At 33.6% G+C, this 26,879-nt stretch overlaps 3 protein-coding genes and 1 long non-coding RNA gene across 4 annotated transcripts; 1 reads left to right on the top strand and 3 right to left on the bottom strand.

Annotated features, from left to right (window-relative positions):
* The first annotated feature begins 61 nt into the window (after positions 1-61).
* On the top strand, positions 62-1,931 carry LOC136272153 (uncharacterized). Its single transcript, XR_010710102.1, has 3 exons — positions 62-199; positions 462-707; positions 1,472-1,931. It is a non-coding gene; the product is annotated as an uncharacterized lncRNA (long non-coding RNA).
* Positions 1,932-6,385: 4,454 nt separating this feature from the next.
* Positions 6,386-14,196, bottom strand: LOC105341822 (uncharacterized). The gene is made up of 17 exons (XM_011448587.4): positions 14,072-14,196; positions 13,663-13,967; positions 13,347-13,501; positions 12,075-12,312; positions 11,539-11,644; positions 10,678-10,765; positions 10,486-10,581; positions 10,248-10,298; positions 9,998-10,082; positions 9,679-9,738; positions 9,369-9,545; positions 8,915-9,053; positions 8,259-8,367; positions 8,054-8,126; positions 7,756-7,899; positions 7,515-7,660; positions 6,386-6,659 (listed from the first exon to the last, which is right to left on the bottom strand). Exons 1-17 carry the CDS (start codon positions 14,100-14,102, stop codon positions 6,425-6,427), a joined length of 2,238 nt encoding a protein of 745 aa, XP_011446889.3. The 5' UTR covers positions 14,103-14,196; the 3' UTR covers positions 6,386-6,424.
* Positions 14,197-15,136: 940 nt separating this feature from the next.
* LOC105341749 (arylsulfatase B) lies at positions 15,137-19,637 on the bottom strand. The gene is made up of 8 exons (XM_011448473.4): positions 19,300-19,637; positions 18,516-18,702; positions 17,959-18,128; positions 17,681-17,792; positions 17,239-17,334; positions 16,818-17,061; positions 16,493-16,647; positions 15,137-15,686 (listed from the first exon to the last, which is right to left on the bottom strand). Exons 1-8 carry the CDS (start codon positions 19,549-19,551, stop codon positions 15,424-15,426), a joined length of 1,479 nt encoding a protein of 492 aa, XP_011446775.3. The 5' UTR covers positions 19,552-19,637; the 3' UTR covers positions 15,137-15,423.
* Positions 19,638-20,798: 1,161 nt separating this feature from the next.
* On the bottom strand, positions 20,799-26,171 carry LOC105345766 (arylsulfatase B). Its single transcript, XM_034448221.2, has 8 exons — positions 25,807-26,171; positions 24,919-25,105; positions 24,109-24,278; positions 23,763-23,874; positions 23,295-23,390; positions 22,724-22,967; positions 22,311-22,465; positions 20,799-22,167 (listed from the first exon to the last, which is right to left on the bottom strand). The coding sequence occupies exons 1-8, from the start codon at positions 26,062-26,064 to the stop codon at positions 21,896-21,898; spliced, it is 1,494 nt and encodes a 497-aa protein (XP_034304112.2). The 5' UTR covers positions 26,065-26,171; the 3' UTR covers positions 20,799-21,895.
* Between the last annotated feature and the right edge of the window lie 708 nt (positions 26,172-26,879).

Below are 26,879 nucleotides of genomic sequence, written 5' to 3'. Positions count from 1 at the left end.
ACCCGGAATTATAGACCCTTATAAAGGTAATCTTAACAAAAATCCAAGTATATAAATACCACAAGTCAAGTTTATAAGCTTACAGAAGAAAACATATCTACAAAAAGCCATTTATAGATGCGACAAGCTATGGTGAACATAGTTATGTACAAAGGAAAAAGTTTATTCCTGTGCAGTATTTTTTGGAGTATCACACCTGGTATGCTTCCATTCAGTTGAATGTACCTTTTCTAATTTTCTTTAAATCTTCGTTAATTTTTTTTTTAATTTCATAATTCCTGGACAGTTGTGTAGTATATAAAAGTACTGATTATGTCCGTTGGATTACAGTAATTTGCAAAAAAAAAAACCCGGCAAGTTGCAAATTGTTTGATCAAAATTTTCTTCTAGGAAGGGGGTGTCAGAAAATGAATAGATAAAACATAAAACATCAAATCATGTTAATATCAATTTGTTAACAGGTACTAGTATTCCTTGTATCAACTGTGTGTGTATGTACGATAGCGACCTTTCTCAAATTCAAGCTTATCAGGATCGATTAGCGTTGGGTGCGCTGATTAATTCTTACTGCACAAATAAAGGATGTCGGACTGCTGGACCCGTATATCTTGATCTGATCTCCGATTGCTCGTCTAATACACAGTCGAAGATACCTGCATGTGTGGAATGTGACGGAATTCTCACGTTTTCGTCAAAGTCAGCGCCAGGTATGACCTGATTTATAGTTTCAGCCAGTACTTTCCTAACATATATTTTGCATTTACTGCTTTTTGTTGTGATATTTAGTTTTTTGTTAGAGTTCAAAAAATCAACTTTAACTGTAATTAATTAAAGTTCACATTTAAGAATACTTTGAAGAATACTTGCAACAATTTTTGATCAGACTTTGTAAAAATTCTTAAGTTGAAGAAAAAAACCTTTTACCAATACGATATTACTTTATACTATCCCGAGATTTTGCTTCCACCATTCTTCGCTTGATAGTTCGATAATAATAATATATACCTATGTGCTCAAACTACGTTCATCCACTAATATAAAAAATGTCCAGATTATCTGTTTTGAAGCGCCCCCTCAACCGCTTCAGGTTTTATACATATCTCAAAATAGAAAGTCTACGGGGATTTTGCAATGCATCAGCCATTAATAAGCCCGGATGATAACGTTGAAAAATTACGCGAGGTGTCCCGAGTACTTTCAAATGGAGAAAAGATGTAAACATTTCCCATTATAAATCTCTCTAAGAAATTTGTTTTCGTTCCTGTAAACTTTTCTGAGTGAACAGGGATAATTTGTTAATGAAGATATCTTGGATATTTTCCGTTTCATCGATTTCAACTGTACTTCTTTCACAGGTATGCGTATTTTTATTAAAAATAATCAAAAAGTGATGGAAGCAATAACTTGGGACAGACTTTATATCTCTATATATTTTTATCTGCTCTTTTCTATCTTCGCGGTAATTTTTCAGATGAAACTTTTACAATGACCATAAGTTACAAAGGTTGTGTTGAGGTTGACTCAAGTACCATCACTTCTTGCGAAAGATATACAGAAACTTCTTGGACGACTCTACCGTTTTTCTCAAGAATATCAACTTTTCAGGAAGCCTCTAGTGCAGGGTTCTACAACGGATCCGTATGTTACAAAGTCACTCATACAGATTCTGAAGGACTTTCAATACATCAAAACTGCAAATATTATGAAAGAGTACATATGTTTGTGTTGAACGTACTGCTTTCAAAGCTTTTTTATCAAACCTTTTAGCATATAATTAATGTTATTCTATAGACAATTTGATGCTCGAGTCAAATATGAATTTCCCGACTACCTATATCGATTTAAAATATTCTTAAGTTAGTAGAAACATTGACAATATATTATGTATTTGTACAATTTAAAAATTTTGTCAACAAAAATCATATCTTCGAACACAAAAAGGTAAAGGTTTCCTCTATAAATAACTGTTTGTAGTAAACTAGTAGACAGTCCTTAGTCTGGTACCCATTAATGTTTTGTGGGCAAAAATAAAATTGAATGCAATTACAATTGAGAAATTGTTTTCGTAATATATATTTTTGTTTTTAATATGTTGATGTTTTTTATTGGAAAAATGAAATTTTACTATCTTTAAAAGAACTGCCATTAGGAGATTTACGAAGGTTGTTTGATATGTAATGTGTATCTCAAAGCATTCTACACAAATAGTGAAATGAACGTTACATCCCTTCAAAGTATTATCCGCGGTTTGAAATACATGTACATCTCAATCTCTGAATCCATTTCTAAAATACATCACGGTACACTGGTTCATGTAGACATATGGGACACTTATTGATGGCTGAGCCAAAGATTTGTCGGGACTTGCAATTGTAACGACAACCACATAAGGACTCTTAAGGTTTTGGGAAAAGGAAATTTCGCATGGGGCTTGATCAAGAGGGTTTGTTTGGTTTGGCAAGACTGTCACCTTCTTCGATCGACTTCAAAATTATCTTCACAACTTAAAATGTATGTGATGGAGCGTTATTATGAAGTAGACGAACATGCCTAAATCCTGACACAGAACGTCGTTTATAATAATTCTTAGTATAACAATAATAATACCGACCTGTAAAATTTTTGACCTGTAAAAGAATAAGCAATAAAGAACCTTCTTGTGCTTATGGGTTTTTTTTATCAACTTCAGGCCATCTATCGTGTTAAGTAAGCCAATGTTTCTTACTGGTTTGAAATAGTGAACTAATGTTTCGTCACTAGTAACAATATTTGCAAATTATTTCCCTGACTTTTGAGACATTTGCCTTGTCTGTTACAGTCAAAGGCGGTCAGATTTTACGCATCTTTGACGGACTCTGTGCCAATCAAAATTTTCTTTCTTCACCTACGAACTTGTCTAATAAGATTCCTTATCAGACTATACACTTTCCCCCTTATCAGTAAAAATCTGCATTACAACCATTTTTCAATAGTGGTCAACGACTGACTCTACTGAAATGACTTTAAGTTTAAAACTATGTGAAGCTGAAGACACATGTTTATACCGTTTGAAAGGTATTAAAAACGTTATTCAAGTGTATCATCATCGACGAAATTGTGCAAAGCGTTATCGCGCTGAGCTTCAAAACATATTACAGATTAAATAGCCCTCGTATTGAAAATGAGACAGCCCCTCAGCAAAACTAGACTAATACTTAATATACTTTTTGGACATGTAGTACCAAAACGTCAGGGGTACATTTGTAGTTTTTTGCATCTAAATATTAATGTGTCAAAGGACTATATATGATAAGGGCCTAAAATGGCCCCCTAAAATCAACATCATCATTTTACTGTAAATCTTTGTTTTCTTTGTACAGATATATATGTGATGTTTATACATTATGTTCATTTTGATTCAAGTGCCCACAATTTAGAAATATGGTATCATGAAGACAGTCTTTTCCCGCCATTTTTGCATTTTTAGCATAGAACAGCTTGTTTTCAAGCAGTTTCTCTTTCAAAAAACATAGAGCGCACGCTTGAACAAACAACATATTTTAATCAGAGATGTAACTAGCCAAGACTAATAAGTGACAAAAAAAATTTCCTTGTTCAAGCATGCGCTCTATATTTCCCATTCGTTTAAAGGTAAGAAAAATGGCAATTTTTGACTGATTTTGATTGAATTATAGAAATAGCGTCACTTCTGACGTAATATACTGCAAGTGAGTGCAAATAAATCAAATAAATAGGTGAAAAATATATTTTATATCAACTCCTCTAAAAAAATAACATAACATTTTAATATTCCCGAAACACTTTAAAAATGGCGATTTATGGGGGCAAAATTCAACTCATATCATATATAGCTCTGTGCAAGTGTTTAAATCTGTAAAAACATTACTCTAATGCGTTATGCGTTTGTCCTGAGATTAAAACATTATTCAGTTACATAATTATTCAAATCACGCTTTTTGTTACATGCGCAAGAATTTTAATTAGAAGCTTAAGAAAACTTCGCCTACTGAGAGTAAAGTTTATTCATTCTTGCTTTTTCGAAAATCAACAAAACGGTGCAATTAATTCTATTTATCACGTTTATTTTATGTAATGCTTTCGTATAACATCAACATGAAGCTGACTAGTGATATCACAGGCCAATCATTCCTTTAAAAGGAATACTTGTTTTTATAACTAAAGGCATAATTCATAGGCGTCGGAACCGGGGGGGGGGGGGCTATAAGCCCCCAACTTTTTTTGCAAAGTTATACCTAACCATTAGAAACATAGCATGATAAAGGGTTCAGCCCCCCCACTTTTTCTCGCAGGAAAGATTATTGTTCCTAAATTTACCTTGAAAGATTGAGAAGTTGGATTCAAAAGCATACAACTCCCCCCCCCCCCCCCCCCCCCCCCCCCACGGATTAGGATTTCCATGATTTTGGGAATTACTTTTTTCTCAATATTTCTGAGGATTAGTCTAGCCCCCCCCCCCCCCCCCCCACTTTCAATTTGCTTCCGACGCCAGTGTAATTAGTCATTTTTTTCACTTTACATATCCTGACTTCAATAGATTAAAATCGCTCAAGAAATAGAATTTTAAAAACCACCAAATTTTCATTTCAATTGAAATTGGGATGTTTTATTTGGTTTATTACTTGTCAGTCCTTGAGAGTCCAGATGTGGATTTTATATATTAATAACAAAATAAAGAGAGTTCTTATTGACACAAAATTTCAGAAATTGAAGTGCCACTTTCTGAAAAAAAAATTCTCAAAAATTGACAAAAATGAATATTTATCGTTACTTGGCATCTTCCCAACATTTGCGCTCTTGGATCATCATCGTGTAGCAATATGACACACAATTTGAAACAATTAATTGTTAGAATTTCCTCCTTAAGATTAAAGTCTTCTTTTTATACATTTCATCATTAAATACAAATTTGACAATGCAATATTAAATGTTACTACAAATAGAAACAGCCAGTGCAAAACAAACATCATACACCTGACTTTAAATAGTTATCCTATGATAAAATTCTGTTCATTCTTTAGACTTGCTACCACAGCTTTATTCCATAAATGCATGGTTTTCTCGTAGACAATATTATTATTTATAAGTCAGATATTGTTTAGTTTAGAAAATTTATATAGTAACCGCTAAGCCATTCACTTTTCTCTATATTAAATGATATCCTAACAAATAAGACATCAAATAAAACTGAATTTAAAATGACCTAGTAAAATATTCAATGCCTAAAACTAGGACACTTTAGAATTATGAACAATAATTTAAGGGGGAGCGTACTTTTGATTTCGTTCGTCATTAGTGTGTACCTAAAAATTAAAGGCTATAATATTAGAGATAATATTTTGTGAAGGAAATAATCATGCTCCGTGGTTTTATGGTTTTATATTTTTAAATTTAGATAGAATTTTTTATTTGAATTATCAATTACTTTTAAGGAGTACAATCATAACTTACTACTTAATTAATGTGTTAGATGTACTTTTCGTTATTATCATCGGGTCACTAGAGTTAACATTTCATTTTTCAACCTTAACACATCATAAAATGAAATATCGGTTTTAATAATATGGTTAGTGTTAAAAAGTTTCAGCTAATAGAAGATTTAATGTAAAAAAAAATCTTTCTGAAGTGGGGCGGGTGCTTTAATTGAAAATAAGATGTTTACTTCTTTCACGTTTTAATAATCCTATTTTTACTTACAGTTCTTTAAAGGTTGGTATTTATTGTGTACTTTAAAAGGCAAATATGGCGTATCTAGGCTTTAAAAGGTAAATATCAATTTAAATGCAAACGCGTGCTACTTAAATCAAAATTATATTCAGATCATCGAGATTGAATAGGATTTCAAAAAAGGCCTCTTTCTAGTATCATAACGGAAATTCCATACAAATCGGTTAAAGTATATGCATTATATGAATAGCGTATAATTGTTTTTGTTCAAGGAGAAATGTGCAATGAGGTCCGGTGATGGACCTGTCAGACACATAAATAAAATACTACTACTGACCACGGTGCGTCAAATCATTAGTATGGACTTGATCGCATTTACTTATTAGGACGAGAATGTTGATCTCGAGGATCTATATGAACTAAATATCATAAAGCTCCACATAACAAAGAAATAAGCGTCATGATACTAGGGTAATGTTTTATCATACGTCATGGTATTTCAGAGAATGTATATTAAAAACAATGCGTTTTCAATGAACGTGACTTGAAAAATAACCACTTTCATTTTAAAAACAAGTTAGGTTCTTGTATAGAAAATGTTACAGGTGGTAGATATAAATGATTTTATATCAGGAAAATTGCACAGTAATTTCACAAAGTGCTGATCTTTCATATCAATATAGGATAATTATTATACATGTATGTGTGAAAAATGTATCTTTATTTTGAACAACCACGATCAATATACACATTTTCCAGTAAGCATGGAAATGCAGTTCCAACCAGTAGTCTTTATTGGACACGTGCTAGATTTTAGTTTACCATTGAACACGTAGTGTATGGTGATTTCCTCATTTGCTCCACCCCACAGATTGATTAAGAGATCCGCCTCCTGATACACAATGGATCTGATTCTGGTGCTTGAAGCCGGAATCCATTTACTTACATCTCCTAACATGTATATTTCGTTGTTTCTACAAAGATCGTAGAACAAGTTACATATCAATATAGTTTTCAAGACGTATCAAGAACTGATTATGTTGTATATAAACAAATAAATATGTATATAACTGAAATACCACTTCATATAATCAAAATCATAAAGTAAATCACAAATCATAAATCAAAATTTAGGTAAGTGTAAAGCTTTTCAAAATAAAAATCTTTTTTTATAATTATAAAGCATTCAATATATTATCTAATACCCAGATTTACACAAAATAACAAAATAAAAAAAAAAAATCATGAATTGGATAATTTTGTCGAAAAACTCTAAATGCAGCCTTATAAAATCCGGAAAACTTTGTTACTCCTTAAGGTTTTTTTTAGAATAAAGGGGGAGGGGTGTGGCCAATAATACATTGGACGCCAATGAAGCCTCTTAATATTTTTTTCAGATCTTCAAATAAATTTGCAGCTGCGGAGTTCGACAGTTGTTGTAGGTTATTAAAAAGGCATTGTTCATTGTTCTGTTCTTGTATTCATAATTTTTATACAAAACAACACTTAGAACCTCATATTTATTGAGTGTTTTATCTGTTGGGAACAGTTTTGGTTCTTTTTTAACAAAAACAAGTCAGTTCAAAAAATGTTTACATTTTCTTATCCTCAAATGTACAAGACGGCTGCACATCCCCCATAAGGTTGAATTCAATTGTGATCAGAATTGATACAAGTTAAGTAAAGGACTAAATTATATTTCAATTTTTCTAACAATTATTCATCAGTATGTGAAAACCATCCCACACAGCTTTAACATGTTTAAATGGCGTTGAATATGTATATACATGTATGTATGAAAATTTTTGAGCAATAAATTCATCACTTACCCATATTCTAATTTGGGAACAAAGTGGAAAAGACAAAACTCAGATTTGGTGCAATTGTTTGGAAGCACCAAATTATCAGACGTCTTAAATTCTCGGAAAGATGACACGTCCTTGTAATCATAGACTAAATAGGACACCCCAGGGGTCTGAAAACAAATGTACGAATAGAAAGGTTCAACTTTTGTTTAAAGTGAATCAAATATGAATTGTTGTCCAACTTATTAATCATACTTGTAATTACCAGAAAGTCCATGTCTTTATATTTTAGTGTAACATTTCCAGAGGTTTCAACTGCTAGTATCGTTCCCCAGTTCAAGCTTGTGTTTTTAAACATATTCATGCTATACGTGGACCAGATTTCCATTTTCAAAGATTCAAATGCTTGCTAAAAGACAATATTGTTTCTGAAACACCCATTAAATAAACAAGATAAACATTGATTAAACTTAGTTTGCATTTCTTATTTAAAAAAACCCCAAAATTGCATATTTATTGAGAACAGTCATATCCATTCAAATTTAAACAATAAGAAAATTTACCTTTATGATTTGAATATCCATTGCAGTTGCTGGTTTTGATGGATGCATTAGTTGTCCAAAATAGATACAGGTTCTACGAACACAGATATCATACAGAAGTCAATCTCTCTCTCTCTCTCTCCCCCCCCCCCCTCTCTCTCTCTCTCTCTCTCTCTCTCTCTCTCTCATTGTAATCATTAAATTCATAATTTTAAGAAAATTTTACTTGTTGATAAGACGGTAATCAATATGGCCTGCCATATCACTTGGGCCATAAGGACCAGTAGAAAGGGTGGCGACTAACGCATTTAGTTCCGTATAAGGTTCGGATTTCTCTGAAATTAAACACCAGTAATAAAATATTATTGCTAGAAGCGTGCCGTTGCAGAAAATGATGAAAAATGAGAAAATGTTAACACAAGATACTAACGGAATACATGCTGTTTTGGTTGTTTGATGCATTATGTATCATTAGTGTAAATATTTATGATTCTGGCCCGAGATTTTGCATTAAAAATTATATTAATCAGCTGATATAAAATCTTATTTAATGTATTTTGTCACCAAAATACGGCAATCAAATGCATTGTTCTATATCTAATATATTTAGATAGAGCAGAAAATCTTTAATGACAAAATTATTTCATTAGTACTTTTTGGAGAGAAAAGCTCAGAATTTGAAACAGAAAAAACCCACATTAAGCTTCTTTGAAAAAAATAGTTTAGAATAGCTGAAGCTTTATTTACGAAATACAGGACTTTTGTGACACAAAAGATTAGATTTTTGTAGTCCATTTTACATTGTCACAATTTAACTTTTTAATAAATGCATACACTTTTTATTAACATTATTAAAATTGTTGAATTTTGCGTAGATTTTACTGTAACGATTTCCTGGTTGTACGTCTGTTGTCCAGAATGTATCTTTTGATGGCGCCAATCCTAAAGCGTAAGCAAACATGGACGACACTCCGATCCGCCATTGTTCTCCGCCGGGTGAGTAGTCGTCGCTGACTCGTGCCTGCGTTTAGTGTCATGTTGTAAATATTGTATTTACTGCCACAAAGTAAATTCAAAATTTACAGCATGACATTAGAGTCACGTGAATGTTCATATTAAACAATGCACAAGCAACCAAATTAAAACGACATCAAAGAGTATATTTACATTCGTTTTTAATAGAAATAGTCTTGTTTCTTCAAATTTCTTAAATACTTGCCAAACATGTATGGTCAACTAAATTGTACCGATACCAATTTTATTCATTAGTTCTTTTAGTTGCTTACCATCTTGTATGTGATACTTATACTACCAGTATTGTCAAAGATATATGTACCTGCGTTACTTGCGAGAGAGTAAGAGACTGCAGTGCGTGGCGAGGGTTTGCCATGCAGTACTGTATAAACACGTCGTTGGTCTTCGCAGCCTCATTCATTTGGGTGAGCCACATTTTTCCCAATGTCAGGTTCGTTTTGAGGGCTTTTATTTTATCAAATTGAACGTTCAACCAATCCTATAGGAATTGGTACTACTTCAAAATGTATGTATATAATTTGTATTTTAAAATATCATATAGGTACACTGTAATTGGGAATTTTAATTCTTATTGCAAGGTTTAATCTTTTTAAAGGCGGCCAAATGCTTACTTGCTCGTACATAACAAGTCCCCAAGTTAAAGTTTTGTTAAGAAGATCATTCCAGAATATCTGAAAAAGTAAATTGTTGAGATGCAGTTTTAAAAGTAGATGAAATTACATTCGGAAATTTTCCAGTTAAAATGTAAAAGATTATTCTAATCATATTTATATCATTCGTAACAAAAAAAACCCCAAGTCTATCAGTCAGTAAAACCATTAATATATTGACTATTAACATTTTTATTTGATGTATTTATATTATAACTCAATCTCATAATTAACAATTTATCTCTGATTTTTTATATCAACGTATAACAGTATAGAATACCTGGTCCACTGGCAATGCGCCCGTATCCTCAACAATGAAGTTGTAAGCCCCTCCGTTTTGTTTAGCATATTGAGTATCCGCTGACCTTCAGTTGAATGAAACACTCTAAGTTCACATTTGTTAAACACTTTCTTAAGTATTAGAGGGGAAATACCAAATATAGTATAAAGTCTTATTATAATATTTCTTCGTTGTTTAACCCTTTGTTAGTAATAATGTTGCAGTAAACACATAATAATCCTTTACTTACCAATATCGATTATGAAGTGCCAATAAAGAAGACGTTTTGTTGTAGATATATCTGTAAGTAAATTTAAATTGTATATCAAAGTCTTACTATATACATATACAATACTTACTATTTATTATTATTGCAAGTTTTAAATTTCACATAAGAAATATGAAACCGAAAAGTGGAAAATTTTATAACTCGATAGTACATGTAACAGTTATTGACATTCATATTTCCGTTGCACGGGATGTCCTACCCAAGACCGTGAGGAAATACATCTGTACGTGGCTCCCAAAGCTTCACCCCACCGGCTAGCCCTTTGTAATACCACCAGGAGTCAAACTGAAAGTAGCTTAAATTGAAACGATATGGATTTATAAATCTTGTGTCTTGTGTCAGCTGTACGTTGTTGAAAAAAGAAAATACGTTCAATGTAATAAAAACTTACTTAAACGTGAACACTGTTTTGTTCAAAAGATCCAACATTGTTTGTTCATAATTCTTCTGTGGTTCAGTCTTGTAATAGTAGTATGCTCCTAAATAGTATGAATTAATAATATTAATATTTAGATAATCTCATTTTCTCTCTGATAACTAGCTTACTTCAGATATCTTTTAAAAGACTAAAAGGGTCATGGTCACGATTTTGGTCAAATTCTATTTTTCTGTTTTTATTATTTACGATGCTAAAGATATACATTTCTAATGATGAAATGAAATTTGAAAGTCAGTCATTAGTTTATAAGCAAGATACAGAGCTCACAATTCTTTCTTATGTAAACAAGGCTCGTGCCCTGTTATTGTTTACATATACCTGTAATAAATCTTTTTCCAGCTTATTTGTCTATCTTCTTATTCATCTCAAGCATAAATAAACAGTTCATACCGTTTAACACATTCAATTAAGGTTCAAAATGTAAACAAAAGCATTGTTTACATAGTAAAGATTTGTCAGCTCTGTAACTCGCTCATAACTCAATGAATGACACTCAAATTTGGGTTGCATATTAAAAATGCCTTACTTAAGCATTGTAAACATTAAACTTTTTGACCATAATCGTGACCATGCCCCATTAAGGAGGCTGGGTGGTCAATAGATTAACCATCATATCTACATTGGTACGAGTTTTCTTTTTATTAATAATCTATCATTTGATAAAGAATAAACCCAAACATTTTAGCTTTGAACTTTGATTATTTTGCTATATCTTTATACAGAGCTCTTCTTCTAAAGGAGATTAATATAGTTTTAAAATGACCACGACCATCCAGCCCTCTTAACAATAGTTTTTCTGTTTGCTGGCGTTACCATTGTCTGTCCAGTAACCGGCCCTGTGTAGTGTAAGATCTTGTGCCAGGGAATTCTCTTTGCTTCCATATAGTTTTCTTAAAGCTGTTCCCCATTTTTCAAAAGCCTAAATTCATTAATTAACACATTTTATGCCAGATTAAAAGTGCAAATTACTTTGAATAATTTGCATTATTAGAGTCGTTATTTTAAAACCATAGTTCTTTGAATATTAGGTAAACAGGCCCCGGGGCATAAAAATAACACGAGCTCACTTTTAATCTCAGTCTCACTTTTCTTTTGTAAAAGTGAGACTGAGATCAAAGCTGAGGTCGTTTAACTTTTATGGCCCCGGCCGGGGCCTGATTTATTAAAAAGCCCAAATACATGTATATAAATATGCGTGTTCATGTTTATTTTTCTGAAAGTATGAAAACAATATGAAAGTAACATAAAGGAATGAAGTGCATTAAAATTAAATTAAGGGCGTATGATTCATGCTCCAGAAAAATGAAAAATCATTTTATCAACCATTTAATATCTGTCTATCCTCCTACCTTATTGATCCCCTTGGCGTAGCAGACTATCGTCATGTAGGTGTAGTGATATGGCACCTCGTCTATCCCTCCCATCAGGCCCCAGTATATGTTCCCTCCGACTTCTCTATCCTGCCAGTTTGAGGCCACCATAAATTCAGAGAGAGGGGAGATAATCAACGTGTTACCCTCTTCGTCAAATATAACCAGGGGTCCTCCCGTTAGTCCGTCTCTTATATCTTTTGTTTGGTCTCCCCATCTAAAATGCATGTACAAATAGTTTTAACAACGTTGACACGTATTTGATTTACTTCATTGAGAGGTAAAAAAAGGATATTCTTAATGTGTGATATCTCTTTATATCGATAAATCTTAAAGCTATACACGCTATAATTTGCGTCAATTTTGAATAAAGGGGAAAATGTATGTGTTTGATTACTAATAAAAGTTACCTTTATTCTGTTAATTATAATGCTCAATTCGATCACGTAACAAATATATCAAATATTAAACAATAAAAAATATTTATTTTCCTGCCAGGAAAGTAATGCCTCCTCATGAATATCAATCTATCACGTGATATCGACAGCTAAATTTAGCCTATCATACCAAAACTGGTGAAGGGTCAACATCTTCATAATTGTGATAGTTTCACAAAGGAAAGGATATTTTCAGTAAAGCATAAATTTGTCCGATATACGAGTACAAACAAAAGAAAAAAATACAAGCCTGTGAGTAGATATGAATACTTCCTTTAAAGAAATGACGTAGACCTGTGTTTTTCCCCTATGTGCTATTTATAGATCCTATAAGTGTTAATGCAGAAGTAAGGGTATCGTGAATGGCAAGAGTATTTTACTCATTATACATGTATGTATTTCAAATTAACAACTGTTAAGCATATTAAAAATCAAGTTGGATATTTAATTAGGCAAACAATAACGACCACCTAGTTCTCTGCAGACATGCGCAATGAGGTCGGTTTGCTCTTCCTTCATCAATATTCATGAAAAGGTATATTTTCCTGGCAGGAAAATAAACAATTAAAAATCTATATCTTTGTAACGAGATGTAATTCACCCTTGTAATTTACAAATTAAGGATAACTTTTATAAGTAGACAAACACATGCGTTTTCACTGTCATTCAAAATTGACGCAAATTATAGCGTGTATAGCTTTAATATATACTTCACAATATTACTTCACAAATCACAAGAAAATTCAAAATATTTTCATTTTCTTAGAGGAAATAATTGTATTAAAAAACTGAAAAAGATATATGTCAAACCTACTTTCCTATACTTTTGTGCGTATCACCCAACATATATCCTCCAAAGGAAAGATAACCTCTGTTAACGGGGCCATCTTGAACTTGAAATCCTGGGAACCCGGATATGATTTTATCAAATGAATCAGCTTTTGCGCCACTAGCTCCATCGGTATAGTTCTTAATTCAAATTCAAAAGAAAAGCCATAAACTCATTTAATTACCAAAAACCTCACCAAACAGTATATGAAAATACCTAAATTCAATTATGCTTAAAAAATGATCAGTGATATATTTAATCATTTAGCAGAAAAATGCGTCTAAAACGTTTCAATGTATACCTGAATAAACACTACCAAATTCGGATCATGGTCGTATTGTCTAATGGATACAAACATTTCTTTTTTTCCAGCCCAATATAGATAATCCGATGTAGTGAAATTGCCCAATTTGTCCACTCCCACTTCGTGAACGGTGTAGAACAGCTTAAGACTCCCATCTTCAGCAGTGAACAACTTGCCACTGTCTCTGAAGAAGGTGGGCGCACTCTTGAGCCACTCTTTTCCATTGACGTACAGGGAGTATGTACCGTTGGAGTAAGTTGTTATTGAAAATGGATTTTGGCATAGTGATAAGGAAACCAAAGCTATGCAAAACAAATTAAGAGAATACAATTTCTTGCACTTTACGGAGATACGTTGCCTATTAAAATATAATTCCATACAATCAATTATAAGTAGATTCCTGTACCTTGAAATATGAAAATACTGGTTGTAGCCATAATATTAGAGACGATAACAGCTGATAACAGCGATCTCCTGTCCTTATCTTCTACATGCAAAGAAGTCCAGACTTTTTGTTGACGTAATGAACCAGCTCTCTATCGTACAAACTAAACTTGCATTGAATCAGATATGGTTTTGAAATTTAAATTTAATAATTTCTCCAGTAAACGAGATGCGTTTTACGAATTTTTTGTACGAAATGATGTAAATTTATTACGTAGAAGAAAATTTGAACAAATAGAACTTTTTTTAAAGATCACATGTTATTAGACTTAACGTTAGCTGCAAATATTAAAGGGAGTTGGTGTAGTTTCAGGTTCGAGTTCGGTTTGCCCGTTGTTTTAGAAAAGAACCGAGCAGACCTTTCGATAATTTGGCTTTCAGAAAAATATTTCATTTTGCAATGTTTAAAATTACAAGTTTGTTACTGTTCATTGTTTCACTCCAAAATCTCAAAAGACGACATTGGTGGGAAATACCGGTATTCAAATTTCTATCAAAACTCTTTAAAAAAAAACTTTGATTCAAATTAAAATTAACATTTCACACTGATAGTGCTTGGGGTTTTTTTTTATACCTGTTGCTATGCAGTATCTGGTGACGAATGGAGTTTCTGAAGCAAGTGGCGTAGTTCAAGAGGTCATGGATACAACTTTTTATGAATGAATATCATATTCTCCGTGATAGTCTGGTGGATGGTATACTAGTATTTGAACAAACGCCGTCACTTTGGCGGCTATGCGACCAAAGTTTTGGCCAATATCCCAAACGAGCATTATGAGGGGAGAATCTCGAGATGAAGAATTTTTTCCGAATATCTTAGCAAGACCTAATCTCCGAGACCTCATGATACCTAAATTTGTTAGACCTTTAGCTTATGGTACCCACAGTGTTCGGCGCTAGCAGTGAATGAGGCACTGATATTCGTGTTGAGAGCAATATATAGCTTGCCAATATTGTTCAAGACATCCGGATGTTACCATAGACCAAACAAACAAAAGCCATTCATTAATGATATTTTATTAATCTAAACTTATATAAATTAACTTTCTACAAATGTATTTTGCATGCCAAGTGTTCTTCTAAAATGTTTGTACAATGCTAATCTAGAAGAAATTGACAGCGTTTAGTATTCGGGCATTTATATCATTATAGTTACGCAAACCATCGTTCAGCATAATAAAATAACAGAACACTAAGCCCATTTGGAAACCAAAGAAAGGAAGAAGACACAAGGTCAAGTGAAGAGTTTCGGACGTGATGAAATCTTCGAACAAAATGGCTTCAATATGGGTGTGGGCTTTTGCTCGTTAAATTTTATTCCCATGGTCCCCAATATCCACCATGATACTTTGGATTAGCTTTGCTGTCCATGGCCGGATATCGACAAGGTACAGCTGTTTTATTGTACTGGGCTAACAACTCCAACATGTTTATAACTACGTGCTGATAGGTGCCCGATACGTCATTGTGTTCGTTAGGGTCTTCCGTTATGTTGAAGAGCCAGATGTTCTTAGATGCTGAGTCTTTAGATAAAGTTATGGAATCCATATGAGGAGGCGGAACCCAACTTCCATTTCCTGAAAATAAAAAAACTGTTATGACTTCCAAATTGATTTTAGTTTCAAAATGATTAGAAGACAGCCATGATCTTTTATATGAATTAATATTTGCTGTATAAAGATAGTGTTTTGCTGTTTTAGACCCATATAGACTCTTTAATTTGATAATGCGAAAACTACACAGGCCCTAAAACCATAAAAATATATAGGCTTGCTTTTGATATCAGTCTCAGTTTTAGAACAAGGGGGTATATACAGTCTTATGGAAAAGTGAGTCTCTCTTATTGTTATAGCACTTGTAACCAGATGCCAACAATAAGATGCTTAAAAATTTGCTTGCTTGTCTCTCTGTCAAGAGCTTAAAGCATAGGGGGGGGGGGGGTTCTTTAAAGTAACGAAGCCATCGATGGCACCGGAAGGTTTTACTACAATTTGTTAGTTCGTCACTATCATAATAATACTCATTGTTATTCCCCTGTAAAAGAGTTACTATATACAATGTAACTCTATACGAAAAAAGTCCAGCATTTTGAATGTTGGGCTGGAACTGTTAGATTGAAACTGTTAAAATCGACTGTTAAAAAAGACTGTTGACCGGTGACGTCACATTCCGCGAAAACGTGTTATTGATAAGAAGGGGTATAACAAAACAGTTGTTGACTGGGGTAGAGGGCAACAGTTGATCTGTCGGACCGGCTCGCAACAGTTTGCGAGCCGGTCCGACAGATCAACTGTTGCCCTCTACCCCAGTCAACAACTGTATAATATTTTATGAATTATTGCAGCAGCAATAGGCTATTCAAAACTTTTTCGGTTCATCAAACCTGGAAATCCAGTGACCAGTTTCCAGTCGCCCATTCTGACCGCCGCCCGTATTCTGTTGTCGAATGGGCTGCTGGGCACCCTCTGGCCCACCGGCGGGTACATAGGGTCAATGTTGTGAAGAATGGACTGCCTTGGACCAGGGGATGAACCTTCACTGCAAATACATACGCATTAGTGTTGTAAGGGAATTCTTACTTTTGTGGGTTTTGTTCTTTTTGGGCTATATACATGTACATGTATCACTTGCACCATGCGCAAGATCACGCGTTCAGTGTTTACAAATTGTGTATGTTTCATGATGTTTACCGTATTTAGTCAATTTACCTTATTGTTTTCCATTGGTCCATTCCATCCAATGGTTTGGTTCCGTTCAAGGTTCCTCCCACCATGGAAATGAGAGTTGGGAACCAATCAGAGACGTGAATCAAGTCTCGTGACACCGACCCTTTCCTCTTCAACATCTGGCCGTGAACAAACCCTACTCCATGCACGCCTCCCTCCCACAAGGAATCCTTCCACCCGCGAAGAGGGAAGTTGTTTCCCCCTGCATGAATTTGACCTCCATTGTCTGCAAAAGGTATTAACAAATTGTTCATCTCAAATTCTTTAAAAAAAATCATTGATGACACTTGAATAAAGAGTAGTTAGTATGAAAAGTAGTTTCAGTCTGTCAATAAATGAAAAATTCATCGATCATGTGCTTAGAAGAGTATTGTACATTATACGGCAAGTTATTTTATCATACCAGTTGAGAATACCATCAGCGTGTTATTCCACATCTCCCTTTTCTTGAACACATCAGTCAAGTTCCCAATAGCTTCGTCCATTGCCGAAACCATCCCTAACAATGTTATCAAATTATTCTCAAACTACTATAATACGGACGTAGATCGTTTTTCAGTTTCTAGATCTTTCTCTGATTTTTGCATAAAATCAAAATGATGCATATTTAATGCTATGTTCGTTGATAAAAATTGCTTATACAACTTTTTTTAAGTATGCTATCTTGTATAGGTCAGTTTTCTTATTTGTACATAGCCTAGATGTTTTGATTTTAAAAGTTGTAAGAATGTGTGCCTTTAGATTAAGTCACACAAAAAATTAAATTTGCATCTTTTCACTGATCACTGTAAATTGCAATCTAAATCCTACTTTTTAAAAATATTTTTTGAGAAGTAAAGAAATACCGGCATATGTTCGTCTCTGTTTGTCCTGTATGTGCATATAAGGCTTTGTGTACTGTTCAGGAACTTGTAATGGCCCATGTACAGATTGAAAAGGCAGATACAAGAAAAGGGGCTGCAAGGAAAACATTAATACGTGTTTAATTGCAACTTTTTTTAAGTGGAAAGGGGGGGGGGGGGCAATAGAATTTGTTCAGTCTGAGTCAAAGTGATTTTCGATTCTTGGATTCTCGAATGCAGTTAATTCCTGACCTTTTTGAAAAGGATTGAACCATTAATACCTTGTCTGTATTGTGGTTGTTGACTACTTCTGCTGCTTTTTGGGCAAACAAGTGTGTAGAGTAGACTCCTGTGTAATTAGCAGGATTCATGTTGTCACGAAGATCGGTCCCACACATGGCGCCAAAACAGCGGTCGTGTTTGAAGTAGTCTTCTGCTCCTGTTAAGTATCCTGTAAAAACAGAATCATCAAACCTCTCTTCAGTTGATCGCAATTGTGCATTGGCAATTTGCTGTTGTAAAAATTTATTACATGACACAACATCCCCTCTTTTCTATCCACAAACAAATGGGCAAAATAATGATTTAACGGTGCCTGGTAACATGGTACATTGTAACACGTTTAAATTAATTTGTACATGTACAAAGAACGTATTGTAAGCCAAAACTTGATAACCAACACAACATTTATCGATAAAAAGGGCAAATACAATAACGAAATATAATATAAAAGAAGAAAGGATTCTGATGAAGGTTGTAATGCACCATTTTTTTTGCAATATTTAAGAGTAATGACATAGTGTGTCTTGCATGAAAGCCGTACGGTTTTTCAACCTACCGAAATGAGAATCAAATCCTCTATTTGTTGGCAGATACTCCTCCTTGTAAAACCCGAGATGCCATTTTCCTACTGCATGTGTTGAGTATCCCACTTCCTTCAGTTTCTGTGGCAGTATTGCACTGTCTAGGGGTAAACCGTTAGGTTGTGGAGGGCGTATGACTCCGTGCTGAAGACCAGTGTGTATCTGTACAGGAAATGGTTTAATATTGAAATGACTCAAGAAGTACTTTTGAAACAATTACAGCATGCTTTTTCTCTCTTGTACGCATACGTTGACAATATCTTTAAGGATAATCTACGTGAAGATACACTGTGTAGGACAGATAACTCTTTTGAGAAGACCATCATAATTGTATGATTACGATTTCTAATAAAGTATTGATGGTCCCAGACTCTTTGTTTTTAATTTCACCTCCTTGTTTTAATTTGCTACTTGTACAGCGATTTCGCAATAAACTGTTGACAGTTTAAGATATTCACACATTTGATAGTTAGAACAAAGTCCTTTGTAATTTGAAAACATGGGCACAACTATATTATTATTTTTCGAGGTGTTATATAGAATAGGAAATTCTGATCTTTTTTTTTTTGGAAGGACCATGACATAGCCTGTATAATATTAAACCGAACTTACAGCATAGTGTAAACGGTTTGAATGGAATTCACCACGTAAAGCTAGAGCTAAACAAAAGATTTCATGTTTATTTTTATTCTTCTGCTATTGTTTACATGTACATGATAATGTATACAACCATATCGGGTGAGGTTAAGATACATGTACCTGATATCGTCCAGACATGAGTTGACTTCTTGAGGGTGTACATATCGGCTGCACGTAGTAATTCTCCAGCTTAACGCCTTCTCCCGCAAGCTTGTCTAAATTCGGCGTCTTTATCTCAGAACCATGATACCCGATGTCGTTGTAACCAAAATCGTCTGCTATTATCAACAGGATGTGTGGTTTTGTCGTCTGACATTTTGAGAGACATAAGGTGGCCAGCAGAGTGATGACCGAGGCTAGCGTCTTCATCATATCTATGTAGCTAGCAATAACCAGACGACTTATATCAGATAAACATTATCAACACTCGAGTAAATACCTTCTTGTTGCATTATTTTTATCGAGCTTAAGGACATCACATGATTGTCACACGGTTTGTCAAGTATGCTCACAACTTTAATGAAATCAATCAACGTTGACCGTTATCGTGATTACTAAAAGCTAAAAGTATACGGAGATTAAAAGTGAACAGTGTATCCCTAGCATTAATAATGATTTGTAGCTCCCATGTGATAGTTTTTTTTTCTTTGGTAAAAAACGAATTATATCAGAGTGCATATATCAGGGATTGAGTACATGCAAACACATGTAAAAAGAAAAATTTCGAAATTTATTTTTTGCCAATATTACTGGGAGCAGTATTTCACGTCATCCTTTCTAAAATGCATGATTTCTTTTGCGTTTCACGTTTGCATTTAAAGCTTCATTCTAAGAGTCTTACCCCTAATCTGAGACTCCTCTGACTACTGTATTTTCCCCGTTTCAATTTTTTTTTATGTTTGCGAAAACTATACCCTAGCTCTACCATCCAGAAATTGTAAACTTTTGATAAAAATAGATCTGCAGACCTTTAATAAATTAACGAATTTTTATATAGCGAATAAATTATGAAAATGCTGCATAAATATCTTGGGACAAAGTATAGTACATACTAAGCCATAAAATATTCAGGTTACATTGGAGTCGTGATAGTTGATCGAGTCCCAAAAAGTGAAGGAAGAATTATATTCATGGCGCTGGATTCCTTTACATAAACCCATAAAATTAATTAATTTTACATACAGATGAGCACAATACACGACGCACAAACTAAAAAAGCAGCTTAATAGTGGGGAGAAAAATAATAAAAATCATAAAAATATATAATGGTTATTTAGAAAAAATTATGGTCAATATTAAGGCAAAGAGAAATAACTCACATAGAATCATATTACTACTATTGCATATCGTGAATACTAAATTTTTATCAAAGTTTGCAAAGTAAGATAGGTCAAAATTGTGTGCATTTTTATTGTTTATCAAATTTTATAATTATAAAATTTTGTAAAACATTAAATATCTGTTGAAGTAGATTGAAATTCAATTAGTTAGCAATGCCCATTTATTGTGTGCCAGGTGAGCTAAAAAATGAGAAACAGGCTGCTTGAGACATTCACCATCTCAATAATGTATACATTGTACGGTAATTGTGAACTTAAAAGGAACAGAAGTAAAAAATAACAGTAAAGAAAATATTGTTTATTTTTTTTTCCCTATATGTCTTTTACAAAATAGAATATTAGAGCAAAAAATATATAAAAATGTAAAACATAAAAATTCTTTATAAAGATTCCAGTCAAGTCAAAATAACTAAGTCAAAACATCTTTAAGGATTTTTTCATAATTTTTTGTATAAAATAGTACAGCGCCAGAGATTGTTCCCAAGATGACAAAAGAGAAATGTAATAATATTCTTAGGGAGCATAGATGACTACCATTCCAATGAACACAAAGTCCTGAATAAACACATCAACTGGGTATGGACCCAAAAAATCAAAATACACAAGGATGTATGATTCATAGGCACTGAAAAGAGATTCTTGTATTGCATTATTCATTGTAAACAATATAACAACAAAAACACATAAAGGAAGCATTTTCAAATAATCTTTCTACAAAAAAAAGACTTCTTATTAAATTCAAAAATCCCATCCTTTAAACAGTAAAATGTAAATCACCATATATCATTAAAGAAAATGATGAAGTTGCGCATAATTTCATTAGTAAAATTTATGATATATCTTAGTGTGTTTTATCAAAATTCATACATGTATATAAAATTTCACAAGAAAATTAACAAAACCATTCAACCAAAGTCAACTGCATTTTAAATAGGAACAGAAAACAATACAAGTATATAATGTGAACCAACCTCTATTGAAGGGGACCTATTTTTAGACAAATAATCTTAAACTGGTACAAGAAACCATTCAAGGATGAGTAAATCCTGAGAACTATTTGTGAAAAAGAGGTTCAATCTTGTCCACCTCACATAGTCATCTTGCATGTGAATAAAAATTGGTTTCCAGTGACACACTGAAGTTACAAAGGCAACCTATAACATTACTAGATCGGATATTTCAAACAAAAATTCTAGCACAAGCACTTTAACTCAAACATTCATATCACAAAAGTTCCTTGTACATTGCAAATAAAGGTACCATAATTAACTTATTGAAAATGTTACATATATCCTATAATAAGAACCAGAGAGACCCACAGCTTACACTGTCTTTATGTAATGAATGTGTAAGGGAATGTAATACAAATGTATCAATCAAAGCCATGGTCCCCAGTATCCACCCAGATACTTTGGATTTGCCTTTTCATCCATTTTCGGATATCTGCAGGGTACCGCTGTTTGGTTATACTGAGCCAGAAGATCCAACATTTGCATGACAACCTTTGGGTTGATGTGAGCCACATCTTTGTGTTCATAGGGATCAGCAGTAATGTTAAACAACCAGATGTTCTTTTCTGGAGGTTCACTGTTATCTTCCATCTGATGCAGCGACTTCATGTGAGGTGGTGGAACCCAGCTACCATTTCCTGAAGGAAATATACAATACTGACAATAAAGAGTAGTTCTTATCTATGCATATGTCAAAACATAGCTTTTGTCAACAATTAAAGCTATTATTGTGTAATAAAATCAGAGAGATCTGTTGAAGAAATATGACAGGTGCTTTTACCTGGACTGCCAGTTATAAGTTTCCAGTCTCCAAAGCGTACAGCAGCTCGAATTCTATTGTCAAACGGGCTCTTTGGGAGTCTATGTCCCACTGGTTGAAACAATGGGTCTATGTTGTGTAGGATCGAACTCCTTTGGTTAACAGCTGACCCTTCACTACAAACAATTTATGATTCAATTACAGAAGACCCTATTACAAGTTTCATAAAATATGCACCCTTATTTTCTTGAAATCAAAATTGAGCAAATATTTTTTTCAATTGCAAATCAAGAATGCATCATAATAATCTTCATTTTTCTGACAAACGATGACACATAATTATAGGGATAGGGTTAAGAAAGTTGTTTTACTACATGTAGTATAGTTGTACAATCTCAATTTTAGGTTAGCTTTTAGATGAAAGCATTATTTACCTTATTGTTTTCCACTGATCAACACCATCCAGAGGTTTCGTTCCATTCAAATTACCACCAGCCAGTGAGACGAGGGTAGGGAACCAGTCTGTGACATGCATCAATGCTTTAGAAACCATCCCCTTTCTCTTTAACATCTGGCCATGAACAAACCCCACCCCATGCATTCCTCCCTCCCACAGCGATGCTTTCCATCCCCTCAGTGGATAGTTGTTTCCGCCCTCTAGGATTTGACCACCGTTATCTAAACATAAATTCAAAATTTTGCTTACGGTAGATTTATATTCTCTAGTTCCAACAATCATTAACTTCTGTCAAAATTTTAATCATTCATAAAGTTAAGTTTTACAATGATCTGACACTTGAAATTTGTTCTTGACCAAGTGAAATAGGACAATTTTCAAAAAATTCAATTTCTTATATTTCATTTTTTTCTCATTACCAGGTATTAAACATTAAGACAATGTGAAAATTCAACTTTATCAGTGCTTTCATTACTGTGGTATTTCAAACCCTAGTATATTTCAGTATTATGAGATTTAAAAAGAAATTAGAAAATGTATTTAACTACCAGTTGAAAAAACCATCAGAGTATTATTCCAAATTCCTTTCTGTTTGAAAACCTCTGTTAGATTCCCAATGGCTTCATCCATGGCAGCAACCATTCCTTATAATTAAAATTATAAACTCTTGTATTGGTAATCATTTTCAAACAGAGATAAGATGATAACTTGATATATTAGATAACCCTCATTTGTGAAGAAAATTTTGCTCACATAAATAGAGCTGTGAAAAAAGGAGAAAGCGTTCCAAAGCTGATAAGGGCGCCTATAAATATTCTGGCAGAATTCCATTGGGCAGATACCTGGTATGGTCAATATTTGGGTGGAGGGTATAAACTTGGTGGGTCTTTTTTTAATAACTAGAATTACAATGATTCTTTTGTATTGGCTGAACTGAAGCTCATTTATTTCTTTTTCTGAAGCTCACTTATTTGCTGTTTTAACATTCTGATGCTAACAAAAATATGTACATGTACCAGCATACTTCCTCCTTTTTTTATCTTTAATGTGCAAGTATGGCTGTATATACTTCTCTGGTACTTGCAGTGGGGAATGGACTGATTGGAATGGCAGATACAAAAACAGAGGCTGTAAGCAAGAAAGTTACATTAAATTTACTTATTTTAATTAATATCTCATGGTCACTGTAATGCAATTCATTTCAATAAAAGAAAAAACTCAACCCCATGTAATGCAAGTTTTTATAGGTCCAAACTAAACTGATAAAAAAAATTGCTCAAATTTATAAATCCTTACCTTCTTTTTTGTAAACCGCATAATAATTCCACTTAAATATCTTTTTGACACTTTCATATAACAAACCTGATCTGAATCATGTTTTTGGACAATGTCGGCTGCTTTCTGGGCAAAAAGATATGTGGAGTATATCCCAGAGTAGTTAGCTGGAACAGCGTTTTCTCGTAGGTCCATTCCACACATTTTACCATAACAGCGATGGTGAGTATAGTAATCCTCACTTCCCGTCAAATATCCTGAAATGCACCTTGTGATTAACAATTTTTCTTGTATACATGAACATATGAGATTAATAAAACTTTTGCAAAAGTATATGTATATACTGGTACAGTGGCAGCATTCAAAAACTCTGACAAATCAAAATGAATATTGAAATGCTTTGAAACGTTAACATTTCCATCAAAAAGTTTAAAGTATGTTTACACAAATCCAAGAGTGGGATTTTGTCATTTACTCAGGGTGGCTTGCAATGTCCGCTGCTTACCTGATCAGCGGGCCTTGCAGCCTCACCCAAAGTAGGATTTTGTCATTTACTAAGGACAGCCTGCGATGTACGCTGCCTCTATAGTTTGATAAATTTTAACAATATGGTACATATATACATGTATACCAGGTATTTCAATATAACTGGTACAGATGGTGCTGTGGACTTTCTTGTTCAGGCAATGTTTCATATAATAAGTGCTGACAGGGTGAACTTCTGAGTTGAAGGAGGGAGGAATGTATAGTGCTTATAAAGACCGTGGATCCATGTATGTGTAACTCAGTAGCAGAGCTCCTGACTAGAGGTGCAGGGGTCCTAGTTCGATTTCTGGTCCAGCCATGTTTTAAATGTATTTATATGCTTATTCATCCTTTTCTACTACAGATATTTACCAAAGTAAGAGTCAAATCCTCTGCTGGTTGGTAGATATTCTTTCTTGTAAAAACCAACATGCCATTTCCCTACAGCATGTGTTGAGTATCCCACTTCCTTCAGTTTCTGTGGCAGTATTGGACTGTCCAGAGGCAATCCATTTGGTTGTGAGGGCCAAATGATACCATGCTGAAGACCTGTGTGTATCTAAACTCGACAAAAATATATTGAATATTTATGCACACTTGGTTTTAAAATTTAAATAATGTAACATGAATATTCATCAAGTACCAGTAAATAGGAAATTCCAGAATGACAGTTTTGGCTGTTTAATTTTTTACTCCTGTAAACACTGGTACTTGAGATGCATCAGGTCATTCAAAGTTCAAACATAGCTCAGTTGGAATAGTTTAATGTCCTGCAAGGGATTAGAAAAACCCAGATTGTTGATTCTTGAGGTCTTATGATTTAATGAGGATGAAGAGGCTAGGTCCATTGAAAAGGTTACCAGTAATATACATGTATGTTTATTCAGATGGACAGTGTCATGCATGCAGATACTGAAATATACTATCAAATAATTATGAAACTGCCCTAATTACTAAATGAATGAGTTTGTGCTGATTTAAGAAAGGTTTCCTAAAAATGTGACAATGAAATATCCTTTACAATTGTTTTTGTTTTAAACAATCTTGATTTGTATTCATACACCAAGTGAGCTATAATAATTAAGCACATGAAATGAAGAGAAAAAGCAATAACACACTTTATAAGTAAAGGAGTTCTACCAGCAGTTGACTTCTGCAGTGCCTAAATATGTCTTTATTTTATTGTCACCCCCCCCCCCCCTTCCACCCCACCTTGAAAGAAAGTAAACCAATGAAAAAAAAAATTGTGTTCATAATTACCTGATATCTGCCAGAGAGAAGTTGACTCCTTGTTGGTGTACAGATCGGCTGCACGTAGTAATTCTCCAATCTAATACCATCTCCAGCAAGCTTATCCAGATTCGGTGTTTTTATCTCAGAACCATGATACCCAATGTCGTTATAACCAAAATCGTCTGCTAGGACGAACAAAATATGTGGCTGGCTACTTTTTCCTTGCACGGGGAACGTATTGAAGAACAAAACTATCAAAAACGTCAGCCTTGTCTCTAATGGCATTTTAACGTTATCTCTGAAACAAATAAGCAAATGTCTACATCATTTTTAATACCTAAATGGCAAAAAAAAATCCTACAGTACAGGCCTATAATCACATGATCTGTCTACTTTCTATTTCAGCAAATAAAAACGTTTGCATGACCCCAACAAAAATACTAGTTTTAAAACGTAATATTTCCGGAACGCTTGGCGTTACAAAAATAATAAATAAATTTTGTTTTTTTTTATTCTTTTCGTTAAGTACATGAAAATGTAGTTAGTCCCTCTGTTATTCTAATGGAGTATTTTGACACCTTATTGTACTTATTGGTACTAGCCAAATAAATGAAATAGCTCACTTTTATCCCAGAGTACCCACACTCCGTCACCATAAGCAGAAAACATTGCGCGTTATTCTGTAAATTATTTTTTGCGGTTTTTATCATTTGCAATCACTAAATATAACCTGTAACGTTATTTATCACACGTGCTATTATAAGTTATAAACCTAACTACGTCACCCACATGATCTATGATACGCCAGGGAATGGAGACACACTACTGAACAATTTAGTTTAAAATCAACTTGTATCTAGGCCAAGATATAATAAGTAAATTGGTGTCTACAATTTAAATGGTATTTAATTTCATTGAAATGAAATGATCGCCAGAATAAAAAATGGGTCCTTGTAACAATAATCACAATGACCGTTTCAGAATGTATCACGGGATGCCGTTTGATTTCTGCCGCGGTCCATACATATTTCAAATATATCATTTCAATAATGAATATATTAATGATTATATTATTTATTTATAACATTTTTAATAAATGT

Source organism: Magallana gigas, chromosome 2 (genome assembly GCF_963853765.1).
Source record: "Magallana gigas chromosome 2, xbMagGiga1.1, whole genome shotgun sequence".
Taxonomy (NCBI): Eukaryota; Metazoa; Mollusca; class Bivalvia; order Ostreida; family Ostreidae; genus Magallana; species Magallana gigas.
Note: the sequence above shows the minus strand (reverse complement) of the source record. Positions and strands in the feature narration are given on the sequence as shown.

Coding starts and splice junctions, on each gene's coding strand:
- LOC105341822 (XM_011448587.4), bottom strand. CDS start 14,102: ATGGCTACAACCAGTATTTTCATATTTCAAG. Junction 9,054..9,368: donor CTCTCTCGCAAGTAACGCAG/GTACATATATCT, acceptor CACTAAACGCAG/GCACGAGTCAGCGACGACTA. Junction 7,661..7,755: donor ATAAAGACATGGACTTTCTG/GTAATTACAAGT, acceptor ATTTGTTTTCAG/ACCCCTGGGGTGTCCTATTT.
- LOC105341749 (XM_011448473.4), bottom strand. CDS start 19,551: ATGATGAAGACGCTAGCCTCGGTCATCACTCTGCTGGCCACCTTATGT. Junction 18,703..19,299: donor TCATGTCTGGACGATATCAG/GTACATGTATCT, acceptor TTTCCTGTACAG/ATACACACTGGTCTTCAGCA. Junction 16,648..16,817: donor GACCAATGGAAAACAATAAG/GTAAATTGACTA, acceptor ATGTATTTGCAG/TGAAGGTTCATCCCCTGGTC.
- LOC105345766 (XM_034448221.2), bottom strand. CDS start 26,064: ATGCCATTAGAGACAAGGCTGACGTTTTTGATAGTTTTGTTCTTCAAT. Junction 23,875..24,108: donor AAAAACATGATTCAGATCAG/GTTTGTTATATG, acceptor TCTTGCTTACAG/CCTCTGTTTTTGTATCTGCC. Junction 23,391..23,762: donor AAAAAGGAGGAAGTATGCTG/GTACATGTACAT, acceptor TTTAATTATAAG/GAATGGTTGCTGCCATGGAT.